Below are 20,360 nucleotides of genomic sequence, written 5' to 3'. Positions count from 1 at the left end.
TTTTTGCCCCAGAACGAGAGGTTTGTGTTGTGCTTTAACAATGTTTGAAACTAATCCCTATTTTCTAAGGCACTTGCCATCTTCTAATGGTTCCATAGTTTAGACATTGTATTAAGAACCCCCTGTCCCATGAGTGTGTCTCTAACATTGTTCTTCAGAACGACCTTTTCTAAAGTTCATAGATATAATTTTAATGTTTTCTATTACATGAAGCTTGCAATTCAAACATGTTGCTTTCTTTATAAAACATTTACACAGGGAAATTAACCAGGTCCATGGAACTGCTGGATTGTTACATCTGATGATTAAAGAATACCTGGATATGAACTTTGTCAAAGCTAATTATATGGCATACTTTTGTTTGGGTGGGGCTCATACAGCAGCTTTATCACAGATACCTTCTAGTGTACTTAAAGCACATCCCTAGAAAATACAAAGTACAGCACAATGCACTGTTGGATACTGAAATTGGAAGCTTACTTCTGGAGGTGGGAGAACTTGTGCAACTCACACATATGTGTGCATATATATAGATATATGCATGTATAAATATATATATGTGCATATATATAGATGTATGCATGTATAAATATATATATTCACTGCTTTGCTGGACACAAGTATAAAAGAAGCCGTGTTGGCCACATTTATCTCCCACTGCCATCCTGCTGAGTACTCACTCCCATGTAGGAAAGCAATTGTCACATTCTCATTGCCAGATTTCAACAGTTTCACCTGCTGATGAAATACAGATGTCATTTCAAACAATGAGTACAATTAAGTGTCTTGGATGGTTTGGGGGTATTTGCTGGGATGTTAGTGCAGGAACATGCTTGGTTGTCCATTCATGTTTCCACACAGGCAGTGCTACAAGAGTGGAAAAGAATCACCTAACGTGTAATGGGCTGATGTGCTGGTTAATTTGTGCTAACTGGCATTTTGTGAGCTGCTCTTCTCACCTCTTTTCAGAGGCCACGTTAAAGCTTCATCTTGTTACAGAAGAGCTTTTTTTCCCCAAACCGTTGTGGAACCTCCCAAGAGCACTTTTTGGTCAATATAGCACCCACCATTCTCAACTCTATAAATAGCTGCTACAAATAATGGTTGCTGCTGTCTTCCAGAAGTGCCCGGTCACTGGGGACGGTCTGCCCAGATCCAGCTGTCAGCTTTCATGCCACAGTTGACACTCGTTCCCTCTTCAGTCTCTTCCTTACAAAAGTTATTAGTGCTCCCAGGGGTATGCACATGGTGGAGGCCGCCACCAGCAGCCCGATCACCGCCAGGGCGTAGCCTGGGTAATCCTTGGTCACCAGCTGCCCCTGCAAGGGAGAAAAGCGGTGTTGGATCTGTGGGATCTGTCCCAGGGTTGGGCCAGGAGCAAAGCTGTGTGTACAGATCTAAGAATCTCAGAAGCCTGTGGCAGCCCACAGCTGCCCTCAGTGTTCTCTGTCCAACCATACACACTGAAAACTAACGAGAACAGAGCTGCTGACAACAGGATGGAGGGAAACTTCTGCACGCTTTGGTAAAGGGCAGATTTTGGCTTGATTGGTGTTTCTTAATGAGGTGGCTGGGCCCTGACCTCTGTCAGGTCTCCCTTCCTCTCCTGCAGCCTGTGGGCTCATGCTGACACCCAGTCAACAGGCCAGGCCCGCCATGAGTCCCAAATTGGCCATGACATGAAAACAATTATGTGCTTTGTTCCTGCATGATGGAAACATTTCCACCAAAGGTTATGAAACCAATGACTACTTATCCAGTAGTAATTGCTCTGTGATAAATGCACAGAGTATTCTTAAGGAAGCGTTCTGGCCATGAAGAAAAATATATATGAAAATTATGAAAACTGTTTTTTCCAGCAGCAACTTAGTTCTGTTAAAAAACCACTAATTTTGTTCAAAGTAAATACACTTTGAAATTAAGGAAGTTTAAGTGTATTTTTAAACATGGTATTTGTGTCTTCAACATGAATGAAATTTACTTTTGTGAAGGGTTGATTAAGAATCATAGAGGTAAATCAGTTGATTTTATGGAATCATTGCATCATCACTAAGTCAAGTTTTCCCTGTTTTTCCTTTCCACAAAATTAAGGGATGGCCCTGACTTCAGCTACTTGCTTTTAGAAGGCCATTTTGTATTTAGGAAGGAAGCTTGTACCCTTGCAGGAACTAAGGAAAGTTTAAAACAGAAAAAAGCCCAACTCCAAAACTCTTTTACCTGTGTGGCATCCCATGCTTGGTATTGCAATGTTCCTGTGAGGATGTAGTCGGTGAGGTAAAAAATAAATAGGCTTATAATTAGCAGTGGACTAACAAAAGCCCACATGATTTTCCAATACCAGTTTGGCTTGCATCCAATCATGGTGTAAAGATCTTTCTCAAATCTGTTCAAAAGAAAACCAAACATTTTTGTTAAGAAAACCACAGGCGTATTTTTGAGACTGGCTACAGATATTCAGTCAATACCTTGTTCTGAGTTACTTCAAAAACCACCTACAGAATTGTGTATGTCAGATGAGAAAGGGGAGTACAGCTGACCACAAATGAGCAGAGAATTATTGTCTGAAATGTTGGCTCACCAGAATCATGGTGAGGGCGAAATCAAAAAAGACAGTGAGGCTTCCAAGAGAATCCCTAGTTGCAGAGAGTAGTAGAAACAGGTACAGCAAGAAAATTCTGCCTGAATGTAAGCTCAGACTGTTACTGCTGTCAGCCGACAGAAGCAATAATGCTGAAGTACTGTGGAGAAAACCTCTGGGTTTGTGGAGCTGAGTTTTCTCATTGCTGTTACCTGACTGTCTCTGAGGAAGTACTGACACTGGGAATGGTACCTAAAATCTCACAGGACACCTGGATCTGACTCACAGGCTTTGAACTCAACAGGAAGGAAATACCCACATGTGTGCCTGGACACCCTCTGTGCTGGCAGACAAGCAAATGCTGAAGCCTTTCCTTACAGCTGTTTTCAAAGACTTATGCTGTTCAAAATTTCCCCTGATTCCAGAGCTTTCTTTTACCCACGAGGACTGACTTAGGAGACAAACAATGTGCAAGGTGACCACCTTGCAAACCAGACTTACGGGCACTCTTGTGCTCATGCTGAGTTCCTGTCATGGGAGGAGTAGAGTTTTGGCAGAAGTTGCTCCTGAGGCCAAGACAAGAGCAGGGAGCTGTGTGTACAGCTCCTTAGAGCTCCCCTGCCAGCAGAGATGGTGCCAGCCCAGCCTGGCCCCTCACAGCCCTGAGCCAAGGCCCTGGAAGAGGTCTGCAGGGCAGGGGTGACCCCCATCCCCTTGCTGATCCTATAGCACAGGAGAAACATTTATCCCAAGGCAGTGTTTTTATTGCTGGCCCTTGGCTGCTCCCCCAGCTGTCCCACTAGGGAGCAAGCAGGGCTCCAGCTTTTACCTCCTTATCCCGTAGATGTAGCACACAGCGATGGTTTCCACCAGCACGATGAGCAGCAGTGAGAGGGTGGCTGCGTAGTCGTTGAAAATGTCAAACCAGTAATTTCCAGCCTCCAAGGTGAAGATCAGGCCAATTATGCAATTCATGAAACACACAACTCCTGCGTGGATAAAACAGGGGTCGTGCCATTACATCTGGAAGTTTGTGTAGGGAAAATGTCACACTTCTTGTGACTAAAAAGCTGGTGGGATTTCTGCTGAGCAGCTTTCTCTGAAGAGAAGCATTTTCTTTTCCTCTATGGAAAAGACCTGCCCCTTTGCGTGTGTGACTGTCATTAAACTGCTGCTCCTTAGACCTGCACAGTCACAGCACGTCACCCCAGACATGGTCAAGACAACCCAGTCTTAGCTACAGCCTGTCACACGTGCATGCAGCATCTGCTGTTGCCACTGGGCATCCAGCTGAAACAGGTTTTAAGGCAGGACAGCTGATTTCCATGCCCAGACAGGAGCGCCTGTTTCTGTTGACCAAGGACTGAGGTGGTTCGTAGTTGGGATACTGGCGATGTGACTGAACAGCTGCTTGCTGCGACTGTGTTGCCATTTGTACCCTCCCTTGGAGGTTCACCGGTCATGAGAGGTGGGTGTAAAGGAGCTGGGGTGTGTCGGGAAGCCTGGAAACACACAGCCAGGACTGCCCTGGTGCTTCGGGAGCTGCCAAGGGACAGGGCTGCACAGGACAGGCAGGATTTCACAAGGGCAGGCGAGTCCTTCCAGCAGCACATTTGCTATTCCCTGCTCCAGCCGAGGTCAAGAGAGTGGAGTGGCATTCCACTCAGCAGTGGGCACCACAGCTCCCGCATGCACACGATCACACACACACTCACACACACACACTCACACACACACTCACACACACTCTCACACACACACTCACACACACTCTCACACACACTCACACACACACACTCTCACACACACACTCACACACACACACTCACACACACTCTCACACACACACTCTCACACACACTCACACACACACACTCACACACACACTCACACACACTCACTCACACACACTCACACACACACACACACTCACTCACACACACTCACACACACTCTCACACACACACTCACACACACACTCACACACACACACTCACACACACACTCACACACACTCACTCACACACACTCACACACACACACACACTCTCACACACACACTCACACACACACTCACACGCACTCTCACACACTCGCACTCACACACACACTCACACACACACACTCACACACACACACTCACACACACACACTCACACACACACGTGCTCCCTGTGTGTCCCGGCAGTGCTTACCCGAGATCACCTCCTTGGGAAAGCGGGAGGCAATGGCCTTGCTGTCGGTCAGCGGCGTGAGGATGGCAGCCGTGTTCCCCAGCATGCTGCCAATGCCCAGCATCAGCAGCATGAAGAAGTAGAGCACAGAGTACAGCTGGGGCACCTCCATGTTTTTGATCGCTTCCGAATACACGATAAAGGCCAGTCCTGTCCCCTGCACAGCCTGGTGGAGACAAGGGGAGAAAGCTGAGTTACAAGCAGCTCCTCAGCTCAACAAAGGATGTAAGACAAAGAGTGTGCCTCTGTGTCATGACAAAGTGCACCCGAGGTGTGGCTTTCACAGCAAAAGCAGGTGAGGTCTTCACCTGTTCATCCCAACTGCATGGACACTGCATGCCCAAGCATGGCCCAAACGAGCCCCTGCCCCATCCTGAGGTGTAGGAATGATCCCGCACCCTGCCTAGGCAGCTCCTGGGCTCACACGGGGTGCCTGGGCTCAGTGGGAGCAAAAGAGACACCACAAAGTGGCAACTCACCGTGTCTAGCTCAGCTTCCAAGCTGCAGTTTTTAATCTGTGGGGCTAATTGGGCATATTCCTGCGGGTAGGTGGCCATGAGGTAATCTTTCATCTCATTGAGGTTGTCTGCTGTTACAGAGCCTTCCTCCAGGTCAAAAGCATTCAGCAGCAGCAGGATCACCCTGGGAAGGATTGCAGGAATTTAATGGCTTTCAGGCCCAGGACATCTCATCCCTTTTCTCCATTGGCCCCCTGGGGATGCTTTGCTGGCCCCGGGGCTTCAGTCTCCCTGGTCAGAGCAGCACTTCCAGTACAGTGTTGGGACACAGGCATGTGTTGTGCTCATTTGTGCCTTGGAAGGAGCAGCTCCTGAGCTCAAACTGCTGCTCCCAGGCAGGTATTTTGGGTGCTGGCCAGTGCTGGCTGGTGTATCTTCCCTTTGCCCTGCGGTCTCACATCCACACCCCACCAACTTTAAAGTCTTTTGGCAACAAGCAAGGACTAGCAGCTTGGTTTCCTCTCTGATCAGCAGATAGATTGAAAGCTCTAAAAATATGAGTAAATGTGTAACTGCCATGGGTCCTGTGCCAGGGACTGCACGCAAGCTTGCAGCTACAGGACACAATCCTGCAGGCTGCTGGGGACTTGGAGAGCATTGCAGCCAAGGAGGCTGAACTTCTGGAACTTAAGGGCTTAGCCTTAAAAAGGGGGATCTGAGCATCACTGTATTTATTAATCAGCTCCCCCACACTCTCTGGAGCATGGGCCAGGACAAGAACACAGGGGAAGTGCCTCTGTGGCTTGCCCAGGCAAACTCATCCTCTTGACCAGGCCTGTGCCTGGAAGCAGCACCCAGGTGTCAAAAGGCAAAGTGCCCTGACCTTCCATCTCAGGCTTCATTGCTTTGAATAGCTTCTTTAGCTTTATTAGAGCAGTATCTGGTCTTGGGGCAGTGCTGGCAGTGCTGGGAGCTGTCATTTATTTACTTCCACCCTCACCTGCCACAGAACAGCTTGCAGTGAAAAACCAGTGAAACAGCGTGCTCTTACTTGTTGATACAGTTCTCGTAGTTAAAGGTGGCCTTGAAGCCGTAGATGGAGAAAGTGACAATGCTGGCAAATATGGAGGTTGTGCTGTTGATGAGGGACACGATGATGGCGTGTCTCTGGCAGTTGTTGGTGGGCTCGTTGTAGCTGGCGAAGGCAATGAGGCTGCCGAAGCCCAGGCCCAGCGAGAAGAAGATCTGCGTGGCAGCGCTGATCCAGGTCTTGGGGTTCGACAGCTGCTCCAGCTGCAAGAGCCAGATGAGAGAGCAAGGCCATGAAGGTACACCAAAGCTCAGCACTGCCCCTTCCAGCCTGCAGGGATTGGGACAAGGGCGAGGACGGGGCCCTTTGTGCACTCATTACAGGTCAGGGGTGTTTTTGGGCAGGGTTGCTGCTCTGACTGAAAGTAATGGGTTATGCCAATGGGAAGGTCTTTTTCTGCAGGAAAAAGGAAGCAGCTTTTGGGCACCCTGGCAGCCTCCAGCCATTCCCAGCTGAGGTTTCCAGCTGCCAGACCTATGCTACTGCTGCAAAATTTAGTATATAAAAAAAGGAGAACCAAGACCTTTTAAAAACTTACATACTCAGTAACTGATAATGTCTCCTGAAAAATTCAGTACAGTTTTTCTTTACCTTTGGTGTGAACATGTAGACAAGCCCATTCACAGCTCCATGAAGTGTTAATCCTCTGATGAGGTATATGATGAGAACACAGTATGGCAAAGAGGCTGTCACATAGACGACCTGGGGAAAGAGGGTAAAGACCTTGGTCTGAAGAATCTGCAAGACAAAGCTAATCTGCTATGTCAGTCTCACTTTACATAAATAATTTCCATTATTGTGTTTGTTATCCTGTTATTTTGAAAGAAATTTTATCAGACCAAGCTAACTTTAGATTTACATTGTAGGGAAACAAGTTTTTAATAATACTGAAGACCTGCACTACTGTTCCAAGTGTCTTCTCTTTGACTGGAAGTCAAACAAAAATCTAAAATATTTGCAGCATTCACAAACTCAGTTCTGCATCATTTTATGGCGTAACACCAGTTCATAACTATTTATCAAAAACTCATTAGGCAAAGGCCATTCATTGTTTGCTCTACAAGGAAGACAAGCAGAGCTCATAAAAGGTCAAAATCAAACTTGAATTTAATCAAATTGAATCAAAATTTCATTGAATCAGTTGCAGCAAGTTAAAGAGGTTATTCCTAGTGTACAGTCTCTTGGCTTTCTGTATTTGGCTAAGACGATTTGGGGATTACAGCCCTCAGCTTGCTGCTTAGTCCAGGCTCAGCCAGGACATTGGGGTTTTTCTCCCCACTTCCTCGTAACTTCTGCTGTGAATAAAAAGCAAGCAAAAAATGTCCAGCAGATGTTTTTCCTGCAAAGACCAAGGAATAGACGTCTCCTGACATGGGTCTGCTGGGGCAGGCGGCTTTCCTCCTGGCCAGCAGCCTGACAATGCTTTTGCAGAGAGCTGGCTGTGTTCAAAGGACTTCTCCGGATTGCTTTTTCAGCATCACTCAGTGTTTTGATGGATCCTGCTTCAGCTGCAACTTGGCTGGGGAGCAGAGGCAGCAGAGCTCGGTGCTCCGGGGAGAAGCCGTGACCCCAAGGCCCAGCAGCCGCTCCTCGCTGCCTGTCAGGGCTGGTTTCCCTCCCCTGGCCCGGCAGGGCTGTGCCCCGCTCTCACCTTGCCGGTGGAGGCGGTGCCGCGGAGGATGCAGAGGTAAACCACGAGCCAGGCCAGCGTCAGGCACAGCGCCTGCTCCCACTGCACGCTGCCGCTGGCCTCCAGCGACGGGGAGATGTTCAGCGTCTGGCGGTACCAGAAGTACTGCGTGGACGAGGTCTTCTCACACTCCTCCTCGTAGCCCGTGCGGTTGCTGTTGAGGGGACAGGTGGCCCATGGCAGAGGGTCCTGGCAGGGAGGGACTGGAGTGAGTGCGGGCTGTCGCCCTGGCAGGGGGAGCCAGTGGGGAACAGGGAGGGTGATGGCAAGGGCGGCCTTCTGCCCAGGCTTGCTTCTCTCTGCATGGTGCTGCCCGGGGCAGGGCATGACCCTCTACCTGGGGATGGTCTCATTCCTTGGGAATGACCCTCTTCCCAAGGACTGATCCCCTGGGGATGACTCGTTCTGAACCCTGCACCCAAGAACAGATCAGCTCTGTCCCACTTCCTTGGGGATGACCAGACTGATTTTCTCCCCAAGGACTGAGCCTCTTTAACCTGCTCCCCTGGGGATGACACTCTCCAGTCCTCTACCTTGCTGCCAAACCTCTCCCCTGACATCAGACAAGCCCATCCCAGGATGAAGGACACCCCAGCACCAAGGCACGTGTGACCAAAGCATCACAAGCCTGGCCTTGACCTGAATTCCATGGTGAGGAGAAGACAATGGCCAATGCCTCTAGGAAGACGATGGAGAGGGACATCACTGCCTCATTTTTCCCTCCAGCAAAGCCCTCTGTTCCTGAAGCTTTTGACACCCTACCTCCCCCTCCCCATTCCCAGCTGACAATGGAGGCATGCAACATCCAGCACCAACACAAAGCCACTGTGACCCCCTGCAGCCACAGTGGGGCTAAACCGGCTGTTGGGAGCCCACACACCTGGAAGGAGTGGAAGAGGTACCAGAAGGCCCAGGCGTTTATCACATTGTAGTACATGGAGAGGAAGAAGGAGACAACAACACTGGCAACTCCTGTGGGTATGGAGGGAGACACTTGATCAGCAGAAAACCCCAAAATGCCCAGGGCTCCATAACATCTGTGGGGTGTGGGAGCAGCACTGCCATGGTTGACACAGGAAGGGCTTTGTCCCTGCACAGCCATGTGCTCAGGGCATGTCTCTGACGCTGTAGTCACTGCCTCCTCCTCCCACCAGGACTATCCTGAACTGGATTTGATACTCTAGGCCCTGGGAAGTGAATATTCAATGTATAATTAAAAATAAAATGTATGCTTATGCAAATTAATGACAGCTTGGTTTTTCAGGGTAATTTAATAACATAAGAATGTAGCTAAGAGTGGACATTGGTAAATGGTAGACTGGTAGTAGGAAATTAAGGCACCATTTTATCCCTCGCATTGAGCTTATTGAGAAGGTGCTCTTGGGGTCAAAGCAGCCCCAGGGCTGGGTTTAGCCCTGGCCTTCACACCATGATTTTGGCAGTCCGCCTCTGAGTCCAGATCCAACATTGCAACCTGGAGTCTGGCCCCAGTGTCCAACAAGGGACAGGATAAATGCATGCCATGAGATGTTCTGCTCAGCCTGGTGAGACCCAGTAAAACCTGAGCTCCCACCTGTGTCTTCTCTGAAAGACAAAGCTCTCTAATCTAAAATCACCCACATTCCCTGCCTGCTGGAAAATAAATATGGGAACTAAATATATGGGAAAATAAATATAAGAACATACCAACACCGCAGAGGTAGGGACTGATTATTTTCCAGGCACCAATGCTGCCCTGCCGCATACGCTGCCCCACGGCCAGCTCCAAGTACAGCAGCGGCATCCCCTCAGCAATCAGCATGATAAGGTAAGGGATCAAAAAGCCACCTGTGAGAACAAAGCCAACAGTCAGCCTTCAGCAGATCAGCAGCAAGATAAACACCACATTGCCCAATTTGTGTTCAAGTCATGCTGCCAGTGTCCCAGAGACTGGCTGGGTCCTGGTCCTGTCCAGGTACCTTGAGTACTGAAGGCACGGCCCAGTCTTAAAGAACATCACACAGAGGTTTCAGGCAGCGTCCCAGAGGCTGGTAGGTGCTGACTGCCTGGGCACAGGGAATTTTCCGCAGGGACTTGGCAGGGCTGGGGTTTCTGCTGTTAAACTGTGTTGGTCGGCACTGCAGTGTGGCAGCGCTGCCCAGATGCGTCTGGGCCGTTTGGGCAATGCTGGGGGCTGGGACTGTTAAAGGGTAACCAACCACCTGCCAAACCTTGTAAAGGATAATGAGACAAAGAGGACGAGGGAAAGATTTACTTTGGTGCGGGGTGTTCTGCCGCGCAGCCAAAGTGCTCAAAGGAAAGGTAACAGCAACGTCTGTGTCAAACAGAGTTTTGAGTTACATATTAAGTCTGGCCTTGCTTAAAAGTAAAAAACAAGCAACCAAAAACCCAAACTAAAAAGCTCCCAAATCACCATACTGAGCCCACAAACACCAGCAAATGAATGAAGGCTTTTCCTCCAGTGCCCCACCTCTGGGAGCAGACCATGGGGCAGAGGCATAGTCAGCTCCTGCATGGGGTTGCTTATCCCTGCTTCCCTCCACATGGAGAGCCACAGAGATGCTCCTGTGGAAGAGGAACAGCAGGAATGGCTGACACTGAGGAAAGGAAAAGGACCTTCACACCTAGCAACCAGGATGTGCTTTGGCTTAAATTTCTGCCGTAAAAAAATAAAATCCTTGTATTCAGCCTGGGGCTCACTTCAGAAAGAGCTGCTGACTGAGTCAAAAGCTGGATTTTTCTGAAGGCTTCCCTGCTTCCCTTTTTACAGCAAGCCAAAATATTTACGTAAATATCTCTTATTTAGGATTTAATCTGCGGCATTAACATTCTTTGCAATGGGCTCTGTGCAGCGCTCTGGAGGAATGAACTCCATGCAGCAACTGAGGCAAAGACCTGGAAATAAACACAGAGCAATAATCCGGTTTATTCTGGGAATTAATTTCCCACCTCCCAGCTCTCTTGTTATTAACAACCCCTTTGTTAGTGTGTTAGATAACTTCCTATGCCTCAAAGGAGCTGTCGGAGGTTTAAGAGCTCCCGCAGCCGCTCCGTGCCAGTGGGGTGCGAGCTGCCCCAGCAGCCACTGAGGGAGTTCTGCCGTGTACCACAGGGGAATCTGCATTGGGCCCTCGCAAAGGTTTTCCACTCTCCCAGCAGCGCTGCCACGTGTTTGGCACTGACTGTGCCACCTGGCAAGGAGGAGAAATGCCTTCAGACTTGTTCTTCACCCCAGTGTCCCCCCCGCAGCTGGGGGTGCCAGGGCTAAGCCCCTGCCCCTTGCTCTGCATCCTGTTTGCCCACAGATCTTGCTCCTAGTGCTGCTCTTCCCAAAGGGTAGAACCAAAACGTCTCACACAAGTGACTCCGGGCAGCCGATAAAGCAGCTCCTTATCAGCTGTGAATCAGCACAACTCTACTCCCTGCTCATTGACACCGGGCATTGCTCCCTCCGGTGCCAGCTGTCTGCAAAAATCACTCCCAGACCAGATCCCTGTAGTTGGCAAAACGTGCCGAGTGTGCCCTGGCTCTGCTCAAGGCACTGGGCTTGGCCAGTGGCACCCTCGCCCCTGCTCAGGCTCCTCGCCCACGGCTGAGCACCGGCCCCGCTCAGACCCAGCCCCAGCCTCGCCTGAGCCCGGCCCAGCCCGCTTAGGGGCAGAGGAGCTGCACCTGCGAGGTTTGAATCCCCCTGCTCTGCTCAGGTCATGCTCTCTGCAGGAAAGCAAGGAGAAGGAGGCAAACTGCTGATGAACAGAATGACAGGTTACAAAGTCTGCAAATACTCAGGTTACAAACACTCAGTATCATCCATGATAAGGGCCCTATTGCCCTGCTAGGCAGGACAGGGACTGGCTCTGTGCTCTACTACAAGGAAGATGCCAAACAAGCTGGCATCCCTGCTAATCCCAGTGCCTGGCATATCCAGTTTTTGAGTTCCTGAAACGATGTTCTGTATGTGTGGGTTTTGTGAACCCCTGGAAAGCCACAGAATCCTCTTTAGGAGGGCAGTGAATAAAACAATTAAGAAAAGCAAAACCTCCTGTCAGGAGTTTTAATTTCCCAGTAGAAAGAGCTGCCTTTCCCCACATAAATATAAGTGGTGAAGAGAAAAATAATGGAAAATATAATGAAAAATAATGGAGAACTATTCTTATAAAACATGCTTTTCAGAAAATACTTGGATGTATCATAGAATAGTTTGAGTTAGAAAGCACCTTTTAAAGGTCATCTAGTCCAAAGCCCCTGCAATGAGCAGGGAAGCTTATTTAAGCTTCTATTCAGGTTAACCAAATGTTCCAGTTTTGGTTACATTTCAGAGAATTTTCACCACCTACTACAACACAGATGGCTGGTAAAAGAATGACACAAAGCCCCAAAATGTCCAAGTTTTCCTGTCCATCAGGACATCTGCCATGACAGACTGCTAGCAAACTGTGCAGTTTGATCACGTGCAGTTTGACTGTGTACAGAAACATATTTTAACCTCTGTGCTAGAGTCCAGTATCAGATATGAAGTCTACTTCAGTCTTTACAGTAGGAGAATACACACAAAATTACAGCACATCTATAATTTCTGCTATCTGAACTGTCTAAGAAAGCTTTAGCCGCTGCAGCATCTATCTTCTACTGACACTTCACCCACCACAATATCCGGATTTTTCTGACCTGATCCCACAGGATAGGTCTGCTGCAGTCTCAGCGCTGAGACGGCTTTTCAAACAGCAGCATGAACCAACTCCTACCACCACAAGTGCATTCAGAAGTAAGCTACAATCCAGCAAAACAAGCATAAAAGCAAAAAGCCATTTAACATTTCAGTGTTTCTTCCTGAAAGGAAGAGAAGGCAGAAGGAGACCAGAAGCAGATGAGGCAGATGTTCATCCTGTCCCTTAATGCAAGATTGAGACAGGTCCCAAACTATGACAACAGATGAAGTATGACAAGCAGTAAAAACTTGGTTGTCTTATATATATAGAAATATATCTATTTCTAAAGATTCTTCAAAACAGTGGTAGCTGTATACTAGAGATTATCAATACTGGTCTTTAATGAATCTAATTAACAGAATTTTGATTTCCAAGGAAGAACAGCTGTGGCTCGTATATGCCATAAACATCATCTTCCTTGGACCCAGGAGGACGATAAACTTTCAAAGAGGGTTTTGGGGGTCTTTTTGGTTGGTTTATTTATTTTTGGAGGACAAATCAATTTATTCCTTATTTTCAAAGGTTCCTGGGAGGCTTTAGCTGTGGAACTCCTGTTGTTTAAGGCATTTCAGCCAACTTCCAGGCAGATTTGCAGCCAAGTTATCATCTCAAAGTACGGCTTTGTATAAAAGACAAGATATTAATGACAGGTACTTGAAATAATACAGCTGATCCTTAAGTTATATCAGCGTAATCATCTCCCCTTCTCAATATTTTCCAAGTCCTCATAGGTGAATGTACAAGGACACGAACCAGTTTCTGACATCTTCAGAGTGATTCAATGGAGAAAAAATATAATAAATGAATACTATGAGGACCTGTACCTTTCACTTTACCTCTATTTTTTAGAAAACATGGTGTTTTCTAAATGTTCCATTGAATTTACAGGAAACAAAAGCCACTATATTGGGGCAGCTGTCAGGTAAAAGCCTAATGCTAAAGAATACATAAAATAAAGCCACAATAAAACAGATTGTACACCAACAGAAAGCCAGACCTCCTACTCTGCCCTGGACCTTGCTGGGTGGACAGAACATTAACATGGACAACACACTTTTGGACTTAAAACTTGCCTCACTCCTCCTCGAGGGAAGCAAGAAAATGTAAACCACACTTACCTCCTCCGTACATCTGACATAAATATGGAAACCTCCACACATTTCCCAGCCCCACAGCATAGGAAATGCAGGCGAAAACAAACTGTAGGGGATTGTCCCATAAGGGTCGGGATTTCTCCATTGCCTTCTTGCAGGCAGAGGTTTCAGCAGAGCCTCCTGCCTTCACTCCCTCAGGTACTCTGCCAACCGTGCCTCACACTCCACGCCAGTCTGGCTTGGAGGGGAGGGAAAGGCGGAGGAGCTATGCTTGCCAATTCCTATCAAGCTTTTTAATTACTAATCTTATTAACAGGCACATACTGAAATAGGAATGCTGGTAAATAGATTATAGACACACAGAACTATAAAGTTGGTACTTTGGGTGAATAGCTGCTTGGGTTTTGACTGGCATTTCTGGGAAGGATGTGAGCTGAGGGATTTTTATCTACTCACATGCCAACTTGAAGCTGTGAGGAAAAAACACTGGGGCTGCTGTTTGGTTTTGGAAATGGGACACTCCTTCCCCATAGGGCTCCCTTCCTACTGAGCAGCATTCATGTGCATGAGGCACCCACTTGAATTTGATTGCACAGAAGAGGGATCCCCACACCATTAGGAGTGGGTTTAGAGACTGTCAGTTCTTTTAGGGTAAAAATAAACAGAATCCTCAGACATCCTATCTCTGTGCCCTGGTGCTCACCTCAACCAACCCAGCACACTCCCAGTTCCAAAAGCGGCCTTGGAACAGTCCCATCAGCCACTCAGGTCCCCAGCCTGGTGCACATTTGACAACACTCCAATTTGACCCTCCTGGAATACTGCCTTCCCTCTACATACTCTGCATATGTGTGACAGTGTGAAACAGCCAGTCTCTTTTCACTTACCTTCATGCTCAAACTCCCCTGCTGCAGGTGAACTTTTCTGAGGGGTTGCTGTTTTAAAATACTTTCAAGCAGCAGAAACCAAATACAAAGGCCAGTGGAAAAAGGTATCTGTGACCATTGTGGATGCAGAATGATCTAGGGGGCCTTTGGGTCCTCTGAAGGCACACTGAAGTGCCAGGTCTGAACATGAACCCTGTGTGTTTGGGCCCCTGCCAAGGTACACTCTGAGCTCAACCCCTTTGGACAGATCTCCCAGTGAAGGAGGCTGTCAGCAGTGTCTGTATAATAAAAAGTAGCTGATCTACTCCAAGGACTCAGCTTCCTTCCTCTGTTTAAACAGTTTTTTTCCAGGACATCTTTCAGGACCATTTTACAAGCAAGACTTGCTCAGCTGCTGTCAGTCTCATTCCTCCAGTGCCAGGAATTTGCTCCCTGCCAGCTCTGTGTGTGCTGCTCCAGCATCCCATGGGGCAGTGGCCGAGCCAAGGCCTCCAGCGGTGTGTCCGGGTGAGAACCCCAACGCCGGGGCCTTTGGACAGGAGCCCAAACTGCAGAGTGCCTTGTGCAGAGCTGCTGAGCCCAGCAGCAGCAGCGCTCCGGTGGACCTGCTGACCAGCCACTCGTATTGCCAACGCCATAACGTGGGACACCACTGCTCAGACTGCTAAAAAAGGTGATGGCAAGAGCTTTACACATTTCCCATAAGTGCATCCATTCTTCAGGGTGTGTTTTAGTGGTGCTAGAGATGCAAGTTGTCATTGGAAAACATCAGGGTTTGCGAAAGCTGCCTGTTTTGAGGGAGTTTGTGACTCTTCTTGCAGTATCCATGCAGTTCTTGTCTTGCCTGCAGAACTGCAACATGCCAGCTAGCCCTGACAGTAGCCTCATGGGTATAAGCCAGAATTCTGCTGGAAGGAATAATCCAAGGTAATTTTAAATTTAAATAAGCTGTTAAACTGAAAGACACACACAAAGAATGTGAGTTGCCCCACATCATGGAAACTTTTGCAAATTACTAAAAAGCCAAATGCCTGTCCCTGGCAGTGGGATTTATTATAAATGATGTGTATAAATAGCTTACAGTATTAAATAAGTTGCTGAAAGGACAGTCTTAAAAAATAGCACATCACTACCACTCAGGATGCTTCTGTGTGAATAGATTACTCCTACTGATGAGCATCATCAAGTTAAAGATTTCCCTGGCTCTGTACCTCCTTCCCATTACTTTTCAAACTAGTTTACTAATGGACTGGAGGAGATAGTGCAGGCAGAGGGGTGTGACATCCTCTGGTCAGGCCAGGTCAGGAAGTTCAGGTGGAATGAGATGAATCCTTGCCTCTCTCACAAGTCTCAGTCTCAGCAGTAGCTGGATCACAGACTACTGTGAGGGTTTTTTAAAGGTGGTCATGCACATAGGCACCCAGCAAAGTGCCTGTCATCTAGTGGTTCCTTGGAACACACACTTTAAATATGTTTAAACAGACAACACTTAGGAATTCTTGCTGTGGGACTTTATATACACACCTCAGATTACCAATATGCTATTTCTTATGCTGTTCCTGATTTTATCTCCTTTGAACTGCTTTCATTTGGGTTAGGGAAGGGCCTGGGCTTTATCTTTAGGGACAAAGACAAGCCTCTAATAGACACAGGCAAGAATTTTTGATCATGTAACTGCTTATATTAAAGAAGGATTAGAAGGAATTTTTTCTCCCAGTATCTAACAAATTTGAGATGTGGGGTTTGGCAGAGTGGTTGAGAAGGGCAGGATTCATCTGCACAGCAGACCAGGGACTGATGGGACTGCCCAGGAGAACTGCCCTATGTAAACCTGGTCAGAAGCTGATAAACAAAGCCAAGAATCCCATTTCTCACTGAAGCAAAGCCTCAAGTACTTAGGCCAAGGTATCAACTAAAAACACTGGTCTTGTATCTCTTGATGCCAGTACAGTAAAAAGTCAAATGCCTCTCCCAGGTACCTAAAATGCCAACAAAAAGAGAACCTACAGTCCTAGCAACGGGTTGGGGACCATGATTTCAGGGTGTGAGAGAAGATAATTAGTTTGACTGGCAAAAGTCATGGAAACAAGGGAAGAAATTCTACCAGGTAGCCCGGACCTTTATTATGCTACCTCCAACATGTATCACTATACCCCTTAGATTTAAAAATAAACCTTCTGGGCTTTCCTTGATGAGCCAGACATGCAGGAGGGGGACAAAGTGTCAGCAGCTCTGATGTTTAGTATCTTCAATTTCTGGAGGCACTCATTTCCAAATGGAAACACTGCTAGTGTGTATCTGCTAGTGTGTCAGACGCCTATCAAAGCAAAGCCATGGAGTGTCTCTGCATGTATTTACTGATGCTGTCAAGGGAGGCAGATATACAAGGGAGTAGCAGCTTCCACATATGGGTTTTCTGTTGGGATTCATTGTTCCCAGTTGCTATCCTAAGAAGCCTATTTCCTTCCCTTAGCAGAAAGAAAGAATCCATCTGGATTTCTAAATCTTTGACAACTCATAGAGCACGACAACTGTTGGGCAATTGCTCTATGTGTAATTGGGGATTAGTAACTCCTCTAAGCAGTTACTAGGATTACAATTATTACTTCCAGTTTATCACTACTACTTGCTGCATAGTTCCAAACTGTAGATGATGACTTCAAGGTCTGTACCCTGAAGTAATTTCCAGCTTATGATTCTTAATCACCCTTAAAATGGTTTCATTTTACCTCAACCTTCCAAGAAAAGCATGCTTGAAAACAGTCTCTCTTTTTATTTTCCTTGCTTTTCCTTAGCATCACAGCTCTATCCATCTTCTGTCTGTGTGATTTTTTAGGGTACTCACTCCATAAAGGTGCACTCAATGAAGTCTGAATGGGTAGAATCGCACCTAATTCACCTGGACTTCCAAACTGACCTGTGTCAAATGAGAGTCAGAAGCTGGCATGTCACTAAAAGATAGCTGGATTACTTAGACAGTTCTTCTGCTTGTCACCTGCCAGTTCCCACTTTCTCTGTCAAAGTTTGTCTGCAGTCTGGGGAGGTCTTCGGGCAGCTCTCTCATTCACCAGCAGCTGTCAGCTGTGAGCTGCCCTGCCACGGTTCTGCACCAACCACTCTGCATCACCGTGACTTACCACAGACACTCCAAGGCACTATATCAACCAGTTCCTAAAAAGAATAATTAAAAAATAATTAACAAACAAAAGTTTTTGTTGAAACAAAACGACATGTACCTACTCATCTTTGTTTGGAGAAGAGCTGACTCCAAGAAGCTGCCTAATGTGTCAGGATATGTCCAAGAGGAGACCCTGCTAAGGAGGGCACATCTAGACATGTTCAGGGAGAGTCTCTAGGCAGCCAGAGCAGGGCAGGAGTCCTGGGACAACCCTTTCCCTGGGATGTTGTCAAAATTAACAATTATAAGATAACTCCCTAAGCACATTCTCTGCTCAAAGTCAGTTACAAAAATAACTATGGTAACAATTACAATGACAATTCTTACCTGCTCATATATGAACTTACCTTCAAATTAATTCAAAATGTTTTAGAAGACACATCCTTCTAGATGAGATCAAACCTTTTAAGCCTGATCCATTCAGCCACCTGATACCCCAACATGATTCACATTTGCTTCCTGAGGCAGTAAAGATTTAATTGTGGTTTCACAGCATTTCATATCACAGAGAAGTCAAGACCTGTCCTTGATAATGCCAGAAATAGGAAACCAAACTAAGGAATCTTACAAGTGTTTTGGCTGGACTGAAATTTAAGCTCCTGGCAGATGACTGGGTTTCCCAAAAGCAAGGTATGTGGGAAATGTCCAAATTTCAGATGTTCTAAATATTAGTCTATCAAACAAAAAGGTGCACTTGTAAGTTAAGTGTCAATGTATGTATTAGTATTCACCTTAGGACATTTTTAAAAATGGCCATTAGCCACAAGAGAAAAACAGTTTATGAACAGTTAAAGATCATTGGTTAATATATGGTCTCATTAAGATGGCAACATGCAGGGCTGCTGGCTCATTTATTAACAATCACTGAAGTCACTGTTGGAGAATAGGGTTGTTTGCTGGTTGTCAGAGTCAGTACTAGCAAAGCTGAGATGCCTACATTTCATTCTCTTATTCTTCAGTCTGCAAGAAAAAAACAAAACAAAACCAAAAACCAGCCCCCAACCAGCCCGAAAGAGATCTGATTTCTGCAGATCAGCCAGTCATACAGAAATTTTCTTTTTAAACATTCCCTTCAGGCGTAACTAGGGAATTAACAACTGATAGAAGAAATGGATGATGTCTATTTGAGCATCAAATAGGAATCAAGCATCAAATCAACAAGGAACAAAGGCTGCTAAAAGCAGTATTAGAATTCACACCTCAGGGAAAGAAGTGAGGTTTTAGAAACATCGGGCACTGTCAGGAGAGATTCAGATGTCATCTCCATCTTCAAAATACTGTACCTATCTCAAGAAAAAAAGTATAAAGCTCTGTGTCTTCTTTGACAGGTACATCACCTGTCAAAGATGACGTATTTTTCATCAACAGCTCCACATAAGACTTTTAATTAGCCATTCTGCAGCACAAAAAGTGAGCATCACAGTGATCTCGCACTCACTAAACTGGCAATCTGCAAGGCAGGAAATCAAAGTCTGAGTTTCAATTTTGCACTGCACAGTTCTTTACAAGACTTGCCTTACTCATTTGAGGAGATAACAAGGTGTGTAACAATGCTTGTCTACAGCCAACTTATTTCATTGAGACCGTGCCATACACTGAGGATGACAGTGTACTTTCTTGCTGAGATGGTTTCTAAGCAGATAATGAAGGCTGATCACAGAGTCAATATTTTAGAGTCAAAGACTGATGAGAAAAGAAGACCAGCAGCAGTCATGACAGTCTCTGGCTTTCTTCACCTTTTACCTGACATTTTAGAAATAGTAATTGATCTTATTAAAGTGAGTGTTATTATGAAGAAAAAACCCACAACGTCCATCCAGACAAGTACTTGTGTTGTTCTGAGCAAGCACAAGCCAAAAAGCTCTTTGGTACGTGCCTGTTAAGAACTTAACATTTTGGGGACTGTACAAGGGGCAAAAGAATACCTTCCATTCTCTTAACCATCACTGCATGAGGAGGATGCCACCCCAGATCACACTACTATTGTGCTACAGCAATAATTCCTTCCACAGGCACAGGACTTCATCAAACCAACCCCACCTAAACAGTGGGAGACAAAAGACAGGAGGACTTACAGAAAACATGAGAACTTAAACTTAGAGAACAAAGAAGAACTTAGACTGCAAGTGTATGGTAGATTTGAGTTAAGCAATTTTAACAGCTTTGCTTGTTAAAGAAATAATGAGGAAAGAAAGATCCATTTGAGTTCAAACAGCTCCTGAGGAAAACATTGCTAAATGCCAGTTTCTGTAACACAAGCACCCTGTCTCTTCTCAGCCCTGTCACTGGTACTCTCTTTTACAGCTGTTTGATGTGATGTGGTTTTGAGCACGAATCTGTAATTTACATGTTCTCATTTCTAGCAAGATTCTTTACTGATCTGCCACCCATTCCTACAGGTATTAAAAAAACAGCTATACAAAACACTCCTATTAAAAAACC

At 46.4% G+C, this 20,360-nt stretch overlaps 1 protein-coding gene and 1 long non-coding RNA gene across 4 annotated transcripts; one reads left to right on the top strand and one right to left on the bottom strand.

Annotated features, from left to right (window-relative positions):
- Positions 1-165: 165 nt before the first annotated feature.
- SLC6A20 (solute carrier family 6 member 20) lies at positions 166-20,243 on the bottom strand. 3 transcript variants are annotated; one of them, XM_063406890.1, is made up of 11 exons: positions 14,741-20,243; positions 9,737-9,877; positions 8,931-9,022; positions 8,012-8,239; positions 6,952-7,062; positions 6,322-6,563; positions 5,292-5,454; positions 4,774-4,978; positions 3,408-3,567; positions 2,218-2,383; positions 166-1,319 (listed from the first exon to the last, which is right to left on the bottom strand). In XM_063406890.1, the coding sequence occupies exons 2-11, from the start codon at positions 9,849-9,851 to the stop codon at positions 1,170-1,172; spliced, it is 1,632 nt and encodes a 543-aa protein (XP_063262960.1). In that variant the 5' UTR covers positions 9,852-9,877; positions 14,741-20,243; the 3' UTR covers positions 166-1,169. The 3 variants fall into 3 exon arrangements, with proteins under 3 accessions (XP_063262960.1, XP_063262944.1, XP_063262951.1); XM_063406874.1 differs by lacking the exon at positions 14,741-20,243 and adding an exon at positions 13,878-14,708; XM_063406881.1 differs by lacking the exon at positions 14,741-20,243 and adding an exon at positions 10,009-12,996.
- Positions 6,459-8,918, top strand: LOC134555395 (uncharacterized). Its single transcript, XR_010081418.1, has 3 exons — positions 6,459-6,598; positions 7,836-8,047; positions 8,531-8,918. It is a non-coding gene; the product is annotated as an uncharacterized LOC134555395 (long non-coding RNA).
- Positions 20,244-20,360: the final 117 nt, after the last annotated feature.

This window comes from Prinia subflava, chromosome 1 (genome assembly GCF_021018805.1).
Source record: "Prinia subflava isolate CZ2003 ecotype Zambia chromosome 1, Cam_Psub_1.2, whole genome shotgun sequence".
Classification (NCBI taxonomy): Eukaryota; Metazoa; Chordata; class Aves; order Passeriformes; family Cisticolidae; genus Prinia; species Prinia subflava.
The sequence above is the reverse complement of the archived record's forward strand: the minus strand, read 5'-3'. Positions and strand labels throughout refer to the sequence as shown.